The sequence below is a fragment of the Entamoeba dispar genome, genomic scaffold, assembly GCF_000209125.1.
Source record: "Entamoeba dispar SAW760 scf_1105229459075 genomic scaffold, whole genome shotgun sequence".
NCBI classification, from domain to species: domain Eukaryota; phylum Evosea; order Mastigamoebida; family Endamoebidae; genus Entamoeba; species Entamoeba dispar.
Window position 1 is genome coordinate 673 of NW_001853511.1, and position 12,968 is coordinate 13,640.

General features: G+C 21.5%; 3 protein-coding genes across 3 annotated transcripts, besides 27 other annotated features; 1 reads left to right on the forward strand and 2 right to left on the reverse strand.

Annotated features, from left to right (window-relative positions):
• Window positions 1-54: part of a microsatellite that runs on past the window's edge.
• Window positions 55-82: 28 nt separating this feature from the next.
• Window positions 83-265: a microsatellite.
• Window positions 266-629: 364 nt separating this feature from the next.
• Window positions 630-817: a microsatellite.
• Window positions 678-855: a microsatellite.
• A 70-nt stretch (window positions 856-925) lies between these two features.
• Window positions 926-1,101: a microsatellite.
• Window positions 1,102-1,115: 14 nt separating this feature from the next.
• Window positions 1,116-1,273: a microsatellite.
• A 105-nt stretch (window positions 1,274-1,378) lies between these two features.
• Window positions 1,379-1,408: a sequence feature (AT_rich).
• A 146-nt stretch (window positions 1,409-1,554) lies between these two features.
• Window positions 1,555-1,585: a microsatellite.
• A 1-nt stretch (window position 1,586) lies between these two features.
• On the reverse strand, window positions 1,587-2,810 carry EDI_017100 (sphingomyelin phosphodiesterase, putative; the record flags this gene model as incomplete). The annotated part of the gene is made up of 1 exon (XM_001735344.1): window positions 1,587-2,810. One exon carries the CDS (start codon window positions 2,808-2,810, stop codon window positions 1,587-1,589), a length of 1,224 nt encoding a protein of 407 aa, XP_001735396.1.
• Window positions 2,810-2,981: a microsatellite.
• Window positions 2,982-4,098: 1,117 nt separating this feature from the next.
• Window positions 4,099-4,241: a microsatellite.
• Window positions 4,156-4,338: a microsatellite.
• Window positions 4,339-4,455: 117 nt separating this feature from the next.
• Window positions 4,456-4,611: a microsatellite.
• On the forward strand, window positions 4,462-4,956 carry EDI_017110 (uncharacterized protein; the record flags this gene model as incomplete). The annotated part of the gene is made up of 4 exons (XM_001735345.1): window positions 4,462-4,482; window positions 4,536-4,625; window positions 4,674-4,828; window positions 4,869-4,956. The coding sequence occupies 4 exons, from the start codon at window positions 4,462-4,464 to the stop codon at window positions 4,954-4,956; spliced, it is 354 nt and encodes a 117-aa protein (XP_001735397.1).
• A 42-nt stretch (window positions 4,957-4,998) lies between these two features.
• Window positions 4,999-5,039: a sequence feature (AT_rich).
• A 5-nt stretch (window positions 5,040-5,044) lies between these two features.
• Window positions 5,045-5,231: a microsatellite.
• A 555-nt stretch (window positions 5,232-5,786) lies between these two features.
• EDI_017120 (uncharacterized protein) lies at window positions 5,787-6,158 on the reverse strand (the record flags this gene model as incomplete). The annotated part of the gene is made up of 1 exon (XM_001735346.1): window positions 5,787-6,158. One exon carries the CDS (start codon window positions 6,156-6,158, stop codon window positions 5,787-5,789), a length of 372 nt encoding a protein of 123 aa, XP_001735398.1.
• Window positions 6,159-6,271: 113 nt separating this feature from the next.
• Window positions 6,272-6,306: a sequence feature (AT_rich).
• A 456-nt stretch (window positions 6,307-6,762) lies between these two features.
• Window positions 6,763-6,795: a sequence feature (AT_rich).
• Window positions 6,796-6,903: 108 nt separating this feature from the next.
• Window positions 6,904-7,158: a sequence feature (AT_rich).
• A 1,082-nt stretch (window positions 7,159-8,240) lies between these two features.
• Window positions 8,241-8,291: a sequence feature (AT_rich).
• A 209-nt stretch (window positions 8,292-8,500) lies between these two features.
• Window positions 8,501-8,889: a repeat region.
• Window positions 8,890-8,929: 40 nt separating this feature from the next.
• Window positions 8,930-9,327: a repeat region.
• Window positions 9,259-9,448: a repeat region.
• Window positions 9,449-9,460: 12 nt separating this feature from the next.
• Window positions 9,461-11,206: a repeat region.
• Window positions 11,207-11,464: 258 nt separating this feature from the next.
• Window positions 11,465-11,523: a sequence feature (AT_rich).
• A 219-nt stretch (window positions 11,524-11,742) lies between these two features.
• Window positions 11,743-11,892: a microsatellite.
• A 725-nt stretch (window positions 11,893-12,617) lies between these two features.
• Window positions 12,618-12,691: a sequence feature (AT_rich).
• An 83-nt stretch (window positions 12,692-12,774) lies between these two features.
• Window positions 12,775-12,798: a sequence feature (AT_rich).
• A 95-nt stretch (window positions 12,799-12,893) lies between these two features.
• Window positions 12,894-12,968: part of a microsatellite that runs on past the window's edge.

A 12,968-nucleotide genomic window follows, 5' to 3' on the forward strand; every position in this document is an offset into this window, starting at 1 on the left:
TTCTTTTTCTTTATTTTATTGTATTATTTCTTTTTATTTTATTTATTTCATCTTTCATATTGTTTATCATTATTTATTTTAGTTTATTGAATTGATGTATTTGTTCATATATTTATTGTTATTCTATTTTCTTTTTTCTTTCATCTATTTCTCTTGTTCTTTTAATCATCTGTATATATCCTTCTTCTTTATTATTCTTTCTTCTATTATCTCTTTAATTTCTATAATATCTAATTTTCATTTTAATATTTATTATATTTATTCAATAACAATAATAACTTTTATCTTCTTTTCTTCTATTTCTGATTGTTCATTTATTCTTTATTATTTCTTCTATATTGATATTCTCTTCATTTATCTTCTCCAGTTCTTCTAATGTCATTCTTAGTAATTCTTCTCTCATGATTTGAATTACTCATTCTTGTATTTGTTTTAGTTTCTTCCTGCTTTCTTCTTTGATTGAATCTACTTCTTCTCTTCTATAATTATTCCACTCGATCCACTTCTTTTGTACTTCTGTTTTTGTCAGTGCTATTGTTTTCTTCTTCTTCACTTTGTTAAAATTTACATCTTTGATATCTTCTTCTTTGACCTTGTTTTCTTTTTCTTCTGACGGTTTGATAATTGATTTTCTTTTATTGTTTCAATCTTATCATTTTCTTCTTTCTATTTCTCAATTTCTTTTATCTTTCTCTTTAATTTCTTTTTGTTCTTTCATCTTTGTTATTTCTTCTTCTTGTTGTTTGATTTTATCTTTTGTTTTATTGTTTTCTTCTTCTTGTTTATTTCTCTTATTTATTTCTCTTTTTCTTTCTTTAATCTATTAGTTTCTTCTTTCTTTTGTTTCTTTTGTTTCTCTAAATTCACTTTCAATGTTTGTATTTGTTCTTATTTCTGATACATTTCTATCTGGTGTTTACTCTTCTTTCTATTTTATTGTCTTCTTCACTTCTTCTTTCTTTTGTATTTCTCCTTTTCTTCTATTTTTCTTTCCATTTCTTTTATTTCGCTTTCATGTTCTATTTCTTTTTTCTCTCATATCTTTCTATTATCTCTTCTTCTTTATCTCTTTCTTGTTTTTTATTCTTTATTCTTTTCTTTAAACTCTATGTGTATTTCTTCTTGTTCTTCTTCTTTATTTTAAACTTCTCTTTCACTATCTTATTTCTTCAAATCTCTTCATCCATTCTTGTATTATTTTCTTGTTTTCTTTTGTCTTTCTTCATTGTCTTTTCTTATAATATCCTTTATTTTTATATCTTTTACTTTGTTTATTCTCATAATAATGATTAAACATTTTACCTGTATTATAGTATTTGTGGTTATAATAATTACTTCTCATTTTATTATAAATGTGATTATTTGAGAATGTACTATGATATTTATAAATATGATAATTATTATTAAAGTGATTATGGCTATTATCTTGTTGATAGTGATTATAGTTATAACATTGATAATGTCTTCTAAATCTATTTGTTTGTATATAATTATTGTATATGATTTTAATGGTATTCTTGTGTTGTAGAAATAAATTTAATCTTATTTTTGAATAAAAAAAAAAAAAAAAAAAAATAAAAAAGAATTTACCATTTATAACAATCTTTTTCACTATTTCTTGGATGTTCTAAAGCACATAAATTATTATTCCAACATTTATCATCACATCGATACATATGAGAATCACCTCTCATATGTTCATACCATATATCATGGAGAGTTCTATTAGAGTGCATTCTTTGTGCTAATGAAATCATACTATTTGGACTTAAATCATTAAGATTATATTCTTGAGTTGCATTGTAATTAAATTTCCATTGAACATCAGTTTTATTTAAATCAACATAATAATTAATATAACTTTGAATAATATTTCCTTTAATATCATATAATCTAATACTTGGATTAATACCAAGATAAGTATCTAAACTAGGTGAAAGATAACCAATAACTGTTTTCTTTTTATCTTTACTTTGCATAATTCGATATGTATCTAAATGTAAATGACCACAAATCATTCCAATTGTAATATTTGAATATTGTGTTATTAAATCAATTAATTTATCATCATATTGATTATACATTTGTTCTGACCAATTGTATCTTTCTGAAACTCCTGGACAAATATGTGCTGCAACTATTACTTTTTTATTTTCTTCTGTATATTTATCCATTGTTTCTTTAAACCATTTAAATTGTTCTATTGGATCTGTATCATTTTCTGTTAATTTATTAAATGTATAATATAAAACTGTATTTAATACTACTACATATGTTTTTTCTTCTTCTCCTGTTCCAAGTATTTCTTTTGTATAATATCCTCCTCTTTTAAATGTTTCTAATGCACTTTGTGGAAGCCATCTAGAATATTTCTTTGCTGCATATCTAAATAATGAACTTTTACTTTCATCTTGATAATTTTCTGGAAGTGCATCATGATTTCCTAACATTGGAATAATTTCAAATCTATTAAATTCTTTAAGAAATTTAGTTGCATTATCAAGTCCTTCTTTAAGATACATTTCATCATATTCTCCTAATTTTCTTGGAAGAATATCTCCATTATAAATTAGTATTTTATTATGTTTTTTATCACTTGATTGATAATTGATAAATTTTGGAACTGATTTAAGTACATAATCTGTTGTATCACATGAATAATCTCCTATTTTCCTTGCTGTTCCTTCTCCACTTCTACAAACTGTATTTGGATCACTTCCTTCTTTATAATTCCCATCAAAATGAACATCAGTTACTTGCCAAATTTGATATGATGAAACAATACTAATAAGTAGTGTAATAATAATCATCTTTCTCTTTTATTTATTTCTTTATTTCTCTTTATATTAGTTCTCTTTTATTTTAGAACTTTCTTTTTGATGTAGATTCTTCTTCTTTTTTTATTTTCTTTCTTTTTTACCATTAAATTATTTTTTCACTTTAATTATTCTTCTTCTCTGCTTTCGTGTTTACTTCTTTCTAATTAATTGTTATGAAAAAGAGAAGTGTTCTGAAAAGTATTTGATAAAGTACTTCTTCATTCATACTCTCTTCCATTCCTGTCTTCATCATCCAATTCTATTGTTTCCTTTTAAGTCATCTCTTATATTCTCTTACTTTTTTATTGTTGCTTTTATCCTTAACAACCTATCTTGACAATACATCAATCACTTTCTTATTTTCATTCAATACTCTACTTGCTGATTATCATTTCTTTTCTATCACATCTGTATTGCTAAAGGAGTTAAGACGATTAAACCTACACAAACACATTCTGACCTTCAACCACAAAGTAATTGAAAATTTAATGAAAATACCACAGACGATTGTTGTGTGTTTTGAAGAAAAATAATATTGAAGCCACAAATGAGTATCAATGAATTGAAGAAGAAAGATATCAAAATAATCCAATGAATCATTAACAAACAAATAAGCTAAGAATTAGAAAACATCACCAAGTTAAATTATTCTTTTTCATTATAAGTAAAACATAAATAATACAAACATTTTCAATTGTAATTCTAATTATTCAAATTGATTTGAAATGATTAAGTATTCTTTTCAAATAAATGGACTTATTATTCTATTCTATTTGAATCTTCATTTATATTATGGATGGATATTCTCTTTATGAACACAAACATTAATTAAAGTAATGTTAGATTAATTAAATAAAATGAGTATATTAACATAGATTGTCAACATTATTACATCACATTTTGTTATAATGAAAATCAATACATAAAAACAACAAATAGAAATGAAGATAAATGAATTGAGTTATTATCATTTCATTGAATATTCATAGAGTATATTTTTCACTTATTAATGAATATCCATATGATTGTAATAAAACATGAATTCATAATGAATCAATACAAATGTAATTAATTAACAATTGATAATCTTTTCATTGAATACAATGAATAAGATTCACAAATGATATTAATATTTTTTGATTCAAAGTGTTTTAGAGTAATATTTCACAATTTGGTTGATTATTCATTTATTCTACACTTTATTCTTTCATTTTCATAAGAGTTTCTTTTGTTTGACCATCTCATCAATTTTTAAACACTTAAGTTGTTGTTCAACATGAATAAGATACAAGAAATAACACAGAATGATAAGATAATACATGATAAAATAACAAAGAAATATAAAAGAAGTAATAAACAAGAGAGATAAAAGATAAAACAAAGAAGTACAGAAGAAATAAAAGAAATAATAAAAAGAAAATATGAATGATGTTTAAAAGAGAAGAATAAGAAAGAAGAAGAATGAAAAGGATGAAGTAAAAAGTCCAATAATAAAGAAAACACATAAAGAAGAATAAAAGAATAAAAGAATGATGTACAATTTATCTGGATGTTATTATTTAATAAGTAAATGATGGACAATTACATTTTCATCAGAAATAAGCAGCTAAGAAACTAAAACATTTTTTTACCAATTAAGAAAATGATAGATGAAGAAGGAAAGGTTATATTTGAAGAAGAGAAAAATATATTGTAAAAGAAGAAAATGAAGAAAAGAAATTAGTATTTAATGAAGAAGGGATTCCAATAGAAGATAAAAGAGAAGATAAAGAAGAAAATAAAAGAAGAAGGAATTCTAATGAAAATGTTGTGATGAATATTATTAATGAATACTATAATAAATAAGAAGATAAGGAAGGGAAAGGGATTAAACCAATAATTACAAAAAAGACAAAAAGAAATAAACTTAATAGTCAACAATATAGATTAGTTCAATTAAGAAATGAAAAAGGAGAAATAATTAGAATAGTAGATAATGATGAAATAATTAAAAAACATGGAAATCCAATGTATTTATTACTTTGTTCATATTTAACAAAATATAATAAGAAACAACCAAAATACAAATATCTTATTATTGGGAATAAAAAAATGTATTCATGAAGATTATGATAAAGATAAAACATCCTTGTATTAACAAAAGAAGAATTTTTTGAAAATATTCGACGATTTCAATATCATTTTTAACAAAATAATTTAATATCATAATAAATTAAATATCTAAGAAATTTAATAGAAATAAAAGAATATGTAAAATGTCAAATAATCTATAAATGATTGAATAAGATAAAATAAAAGAATATACAAAAGATAATAACTAAGAAATAAGAATACAATAATAAAGAAAGAAATAATAAAAGAAAAGATAAAAGATGATATAAATTAGAAATAAAATAAGAAAAAATTAAATAATGAATAGATGATTGTTAATTATAGGTCTTCAATATAAAACACAGAAACTCTCTCATTTATTTCTTGTTTCTTTTTTAATGATATTTGCTATTTCATCATATAAAATAAGATTTCTTTATTCAATAAATAATGCATTTGTTTTCATCCAAATAATGAAATTCACCTTTAATTTCATTTCTATTAACTTGTTTATCAAATAAAATGATATAATCAATATTCTTTACAATAACATACTATTTCTATTTATTCTAAAACATCCCATTCAACATTCTTTTGTTATTAATATGAATATTCCTATATTTTGTGATTAAGAATACCATCATTGATTGATTTTTGTATATTATTTCATTGTTTGTATCTACTATATTAAATCCATCTTTTTTCTATCATTTGTAATGAATTGTCCATTGGTATCATGTTGAATAACACAAATTATATCAATAAGATACTCTTCATCAAATGAATATTCTCTTAATGATATTGATTTAATTAATTCGTATTGTTCATGTGATATTTTTCATTTCTTATTAACAACATTTTCTATCATTCTAAATATTATTTCACTCTCTTTTCTGAAAATTCTGTATTTTCAATTAACTCATCTAAATTAATTCTAGTATTATTAATGAAGTTATCAATGATATTCTCATGTGATGTATTGAAATGTTCATTTAATATCATTTTGATTTGTTGATTAAATTCATATAAAAAATCATCAACTTTTATTTGTGGAAATTGTTTGCTAATCAAATTCCCTCTAAGAATAATTTCTAATTCTTTTTGTTCACTGTTTAATGGAATTTGTGTGAATTTAGTTTTACCTGATGATGAAATATCAATATTCATCCAATGTAAAATATCTGGTAATGGAATTCTAAAATATGATAAATGTGTGATGATTGATGGTAATTGAAACACTATTCTCATGACATTTTTGATATGAAAAAAATTAGATAAAGTTGAATATAAGGAATAAATTCAGGATTAACATCAACATCAATGTAATATTCATTGTTAATAATATTTGTTCGTAGAATAACAAATTTATTATTAAATTGATATAATTCATATTTTTGTGTATCAATTTTAATTTGGTTGATTCTTGAATGAATGAAATATTAATTGTTTTATATTTTGTGTCAATTGAATTAATGAAATGAGTTGATTGTCTCATAGTATTTGTGTTTCTATTATTCATATCTTATAATTTATATTCTTTTCATGTTTTAATGATTTTAATTGAATTGTTAATTCATCATAACATAAGAACAACATAATCATTCAACATAAATTGTGAATAGAGATGAATCATCAAATGAAAATATTATTATAATGTTAATTGATGATACATTAGTTGTATTTGGTATTAAGAAATCATATATTTATAATGTCATCACTTCTAATACTATATTATTTGAAAATAAAACAAGAATCAATTGAAAAAGTTAAATGAAAAGAATACACAAAGAATTAATATTCACAATATCTAAATTATCACTAAAATGTTCAATTCATGTAATTGATTATCAACTTAATATTTATTCTATATTAATAATTTATAATTCTCTTCTTGTTGATCAGATTAATTCTAAATGTACAACATTTCATTTTAATTATATGAATGATTATAAGTCATCAACAATAAATATTTGACATATTAAATTATTAGAGGAATAAATATTATTTAATTTTAAAATGAAAGAAATCATCATTAAATGATAAATAATAATTTTATAAATAAATAAGTTGTTTAACACTCTTTATTTTGATTTATAATAGTGAACATATAATTAAATAGAATGAACATGATAATTAAATAATGAATAATATTAAATGAAATATGAAATGTTTTTATTAACATTCAAAATAATAAACAATAATTAAATAAGAATAATCAATTCAAATAATTAATTATTTAGTTTTTATTCAAACTACTTTATATTGAATTTATTGTATTCTTATTTGATTGATTGCCACTCAAAACATTTATTTGGTATTCTTTTATTTTTTCTTAACTCTTTTTCACATCCACATTCTTTAAAATAACGATTTTCAAATGGTGTAATTAGTGATTGAATAGTAATTGATTTTAATGATGTACATTCATAAAAACAACTAATTCTTATGTTATTGATTCTTATTGGTAAATTAATTGATATCAATGATGACATTTTTCAAACCAATACCTTCTAATTCAATGATTAGTGTTGTGATTTTAACAGTTGTTAATGACAAACATTCATTAAAACAATTATTTCCTATTTTAATAACTGAGTATGACATATTAATAGATGTTAATGATGTACAGTATTTCAAACTTTCATCTCAATTTCACTAGTTGATAATGAAACAGTAAATGATTTAATAAAATGCATTGAATAAAATGCCATTCTACTTTCCTAACTGTTGTTGGAATGATAAATTTGTTAATATCTTTCTTTTTAATATTTATTCCATTTATTACTTCTAGACTTAGTGGTATTTCAATACTAACTAATATTTCATTAATAAATATTCTTTACTTATATATTTTCCATTTTCTATATAATAGATATTAATCTTGTACTCTTTAAAACAATTAATCCCTATTTTATACTTGTTATTGATATACTAATTCTTTTTTTACTGAATAAATTTGAAAAACACTCCATGTGATTTAACTTCTAGTGGTATTATATCTTCTTACTCCTTTCTATTTTCTATATTTTTACATTTATTGCCTCATTCATTCTCTTTTAAATATATTGGATAATCTACTAAATACCATATTACTTATTTAATTGTTTCATCATTTTTATTATAAATATGAAAGTTTCAATATTAGTAAATAATTTTCTTGAATGTTATTTAATGGAATTGGATTAAAATGAAATCATTCCATATTTCATTGAAATCTTTTAATTCCAATTTCTAAATTAATAAAATTATTAACACCATTAAAATACTTTGGTGTTATCATTATTTCATTACATCCTATTCTCATTATTGATTTATTGTTTCTTGTTGTAGTTTATTTAGTTTTTATTTAAATTTGACATAAAATAATTTTAAGATTAATTAGAATTGTATTTTCTTTTTACTTCTACATTTTCAAAATCTAAATAAATTTGAAGGTGTTATCAGAAAACCAAACACCTCAAATGAAATCAGGCTTTAACCAATTAGTTATCTTCTTTCAGGTTTTGCCTTTATTGGGATAATTCTCTATTCAACGCTTATTGTGTTGTTATTTAATACTTATAGGAACGATTATTGAGGGATGGTATGATTTATTTGTTATGACCTAAGGTTAGTTATTTATTACAGTGGTAGTCTTATTTATTGACGTGCAACAAGTATATTTGTTAATAATAATTCTGACTCGAATAATGGGGTGCTGTCAAAAGAAAATAGTTTCTTAAGAGCTTGTCAATGCCAAAGAAAATGAAACACAGTCATTTGCCATTGATGTGTTTTTCTTAAAATACATTTTAATAATAACCAATTTTAATATTCATTAATTTTAAATTAACGCTTAGATACCAGTTTAAATAAATAAATCATTCAATTTGAGAATGTCAGAAAGAGCATCATCACTAGAAATAAAGAGTTTGCAGAAACTGATTCTTTCACCCTCGACATTTTGAAAACACAAATATTAATTTATTGTTTTTTCTTTTAAAAGTCAATGAAAAATGATGCATTATATGAAACAAAAAAAAGAAATTAAATATGAATAATTATGATTATGTTTTCATATGTTGAGAAGTGAGTGTTTCAATTTCTTCAACATATTTTATTTCATTTAAATTATTGTTTTTTTTCAATCATTCTCTTAAAGAATTCATCATTAAGTTGTTATGATTTTTATTTTGAAATAAATGAATATTAAAATTCATCATTATTTATGTTGTTATTTTATGTTTGACATATCAATAACACTTGGTTATGGCTTATCTCATTTATCATCAACATTGTTTAAATAATCTTTATTGATAACACATCATGTACTCAACTCAAAAGTATCAATGATAAATACATTGGATCGTAATAAATAATAATACTACCATCATAATAAACAATGCCTCATAATAATCACTGATAATAAATAATAATCACTTTGCCTTTGGCGGTGCGTTATCTCACAAAAGGCACGTCATAGCCAGAAGATAACAGTGATTCAAATTTTAGACATATAGGGTTCTGTGTGGTTTTTCTGAGGTGCTACCTTTAAATTTTTTTTTTGGTAATGTTATTTAAAATTAATAATAAAAATGAAATACATTTATTATAATAAAATAATAAAATGAGTGTTGTAAACGTGTATTTAAGTATTTAATCATCTGATTTTAATCTGATATTCATCAAATTAAATGGGAGAAGTGATGGATAACCAATTAATTAAAGAAGTAGTAGAAACACTTCCAAATGTTCAACAAAGAATTGATGATACTACTAAACAGTATCAAGAGTATTTAGGAAGTATTAAAAATGAAATATTTGAAATACAAGATAATGAAACATATTCAGAAGCTACTAAAAGAGGAGAAGGAATATTTGACAGAATTGATGAAACAGAAAGAAGAAGAAAAGTAGTAATAGAAAAAGGACAAGAAACAATTAAAACAATAGAAATACTAAAGAATAAAATTGAAAATATAATAGATGGATGTAATAAAGATGAAGAAGCACTAAGTAAAACACGGAATGAACTAATAGACAAAATCATTTTCATAGAAGAAATGAACATGAAAAATAAACTATTCAGAACACCAAAAGAAAGTGATAAAATCACAGAAGAATTTAACAAAAAGAGAGAAGAATGGAACACACATTACAGTGATTATTTTGAGAGGAAGAAGATAAAAGAAGAAGATGAAGAAAGATTAAGAAAAATGAAAGGAATGAACACAATGGAAGAAATGAAACAAATAGAAGAATGGACGTCAAGAAAAGTATCCAATATAATATTTGATTCAGATAATGATAATTGGAGTCAAAATACATCAGTATTTGATCAAAGAATAATAAATAAAGAACATATAATAATTATTATTGAAGATAGAGATGGAAATAAATTTGGAGGATATGTTAATTCTAAAATTGATAAATTTGATGATTATATAAATGATCCAAAACCATTTTTATTTTCATTAAAATCAAAAGGAAGAATAGAAGGAATGATGAAATTTGATATTAGTGATCCACAATATGCATTTTATTTATATAATCAATTAGATGGTTATTTGTTTGGATTTGGATATGGTGATATTCGTGTTTATAAAGAAAATAATAAAACAAATTCATGGTGTTATCAATCCTCATTTTCATATAAAGAAATATCAAATCCACTTTGTGGAAAACAATGTCCAGAATGTTTCACACCAAAACGAATCATTGTAATTGAAATGAAATGATTTTTATTCATTATTATTTATTTGAAAACTAAAAACTAAAAAAGAATATAAAATAAAATCAATAAATGAATATGAACATTTCATCTATCAATGAATGAAATGATGAATATAAAAATGTTCATATTTCATTCTTGGTTTTATTTCATTTGAAATATTCATATTCAATGTGTTAATTTAATAAATAATAAAAAGAAATAAGAATAAAAGATAAATAAAAATATAATAAAATATTTATTTTATTCTTTTTTATTTATTTTTTATTTTATTTATATTATTTTATATTTATTTATTTTATTCTTCTTCTTTTATCTTTATATTTATTATATATTTCTTATTTTATTATTTATGTTATATTCTTATATCATTTTATTCTTCTTTTATATTTATTCATTATTATTCATTTCATATTAACAATGATAAATATCAATACAACATATAATAAATAAATGATATAAGATAAACAACAATAAATAATAATAATAAAATGTAAACAAACAATATAAACAAATATAAAATGATACAAGACCATTTAATATAAAATAATAATAATAATAATAAAGAAGAGAAAACAACGAATGAATAAATATGATTCCTGAAATAAGCTCAGGTGATGAAAGAGGTACAAAATATTTCAAACAATTAGAACTTCTTTTTAAATTGTTTTAAATCATTTGTATTTATTTTGTGTAATTTTCTTGTTTTAATTTCTTTAAATTAACAATAAATAAAAACACGTAAATTCATAATTCATTATTATATACTTGTTACTACTTTGTTGTTTTTTTTATTTAATTTGCTTGTTTAGCTCTTTCTTTATTTTCTGCTTTTTATTCAAACATTATAATATATTGAAAATAATGAATATTGTAAATAAATTATTCTTATTTCTTTTATTTCTTCCATCATTTCTTTTATTGTTAATAATCATATTTATTGTTTTCAATTTGTTGTTTTTCATCTGTTTATCTTTTATTTGATAAATAAATGAATTAATGAATTAATGATAAATGTTGATTACTCAAATATCAACTACATGTTCTTTATCATTTCAATGTATTCTGTTTATCATATAGAGTTGATTTCTAACATTCATCATCAAAATGGATGGTAATGATATAATAATAAAAATGAATAAAAAGAAAAGAATTTCATAAAAATGAAAGAAAATAAAAAAATAAGAAGAAGAAAAGAAAATCAAAATAGTAAAAATATAATAAAAAGAATTAAAAGAATAATTAATAAAAATAAATTAGATTAAAAATCAACTTATATTATTTCTTCATTATTTAACATTATATTATTGAATAATAAAACACTAAGTGTTCAATTATTTTCAAATATACCACCAAGCTTCTGAAGTCCAATGTCCATTTCTTGTTGAATATCAAGTGTTTTTTGAATAAGATGAGAATATCTTAAATCATATTCAGTCCATACTACCTCACTTCTTTTGAAACATTTCTTAATTCATCTTTATCAAAATATCCTCTTATTTCTTCAACTGGAATACCATATGTTAATTTATATCTTTTTGTCTATCTGATAATGTTCTAGATTTGTTTATTTGTTAAGTTAACTATTCTTCTTTCATTACTCATGAATTCTTTAATCCCATGTATTGTTAGAGGTAAGTATGTCCATTGTCTAGTTTTAATAAAATCATACAACACATCCTCTTCTTCCTTACTCAACATTTTTTGACCTCCAAATGATTTCTTTTGAATATCTCCTTTCTTTAATATTATTCTTATTGTTTCTTTATTTATTTCAAGATAAATTATACAAACCATTGTTTATACTTTTAAATAAGTGATTAACATTAGAATGAAGAAAAACTACTTGGTTATCTAAGAAATATAATAAATATCACCATTAATTGTATTAAAGTATTCAGATATCATTACTCTCATAGTACTAATAAGTTTTTAATATAAATACAATGACTTAATGTGTGTTATATTCATTGAGATTGTATTTTATCATTTCATTCATTTTATTCTTTATTTTATTTTTATTCGTTATTTAAAACAAAAAATAAAATATTTTTATAAATAGAATAAAAAACAAGATGAATCTAGATTATCATATCTCATCAACACAACAATATTGTATCAAACAGGAAAAGTAAAATTGTATAAATATGTGACTATATTATATTTAAATAATAAATAGGTTGTGATATGTATAGAAACTGAAAAATGAAAAGTATAAAAATGTACAACAGTTTCATTATCATATATCAATTTCAATATCAAATAATCCAAGTAATAAGATAAAAATATATGAAAACAAAATTAGATAAATGAAAATAGAATTAACATGAACAATAAGGAACATAGAT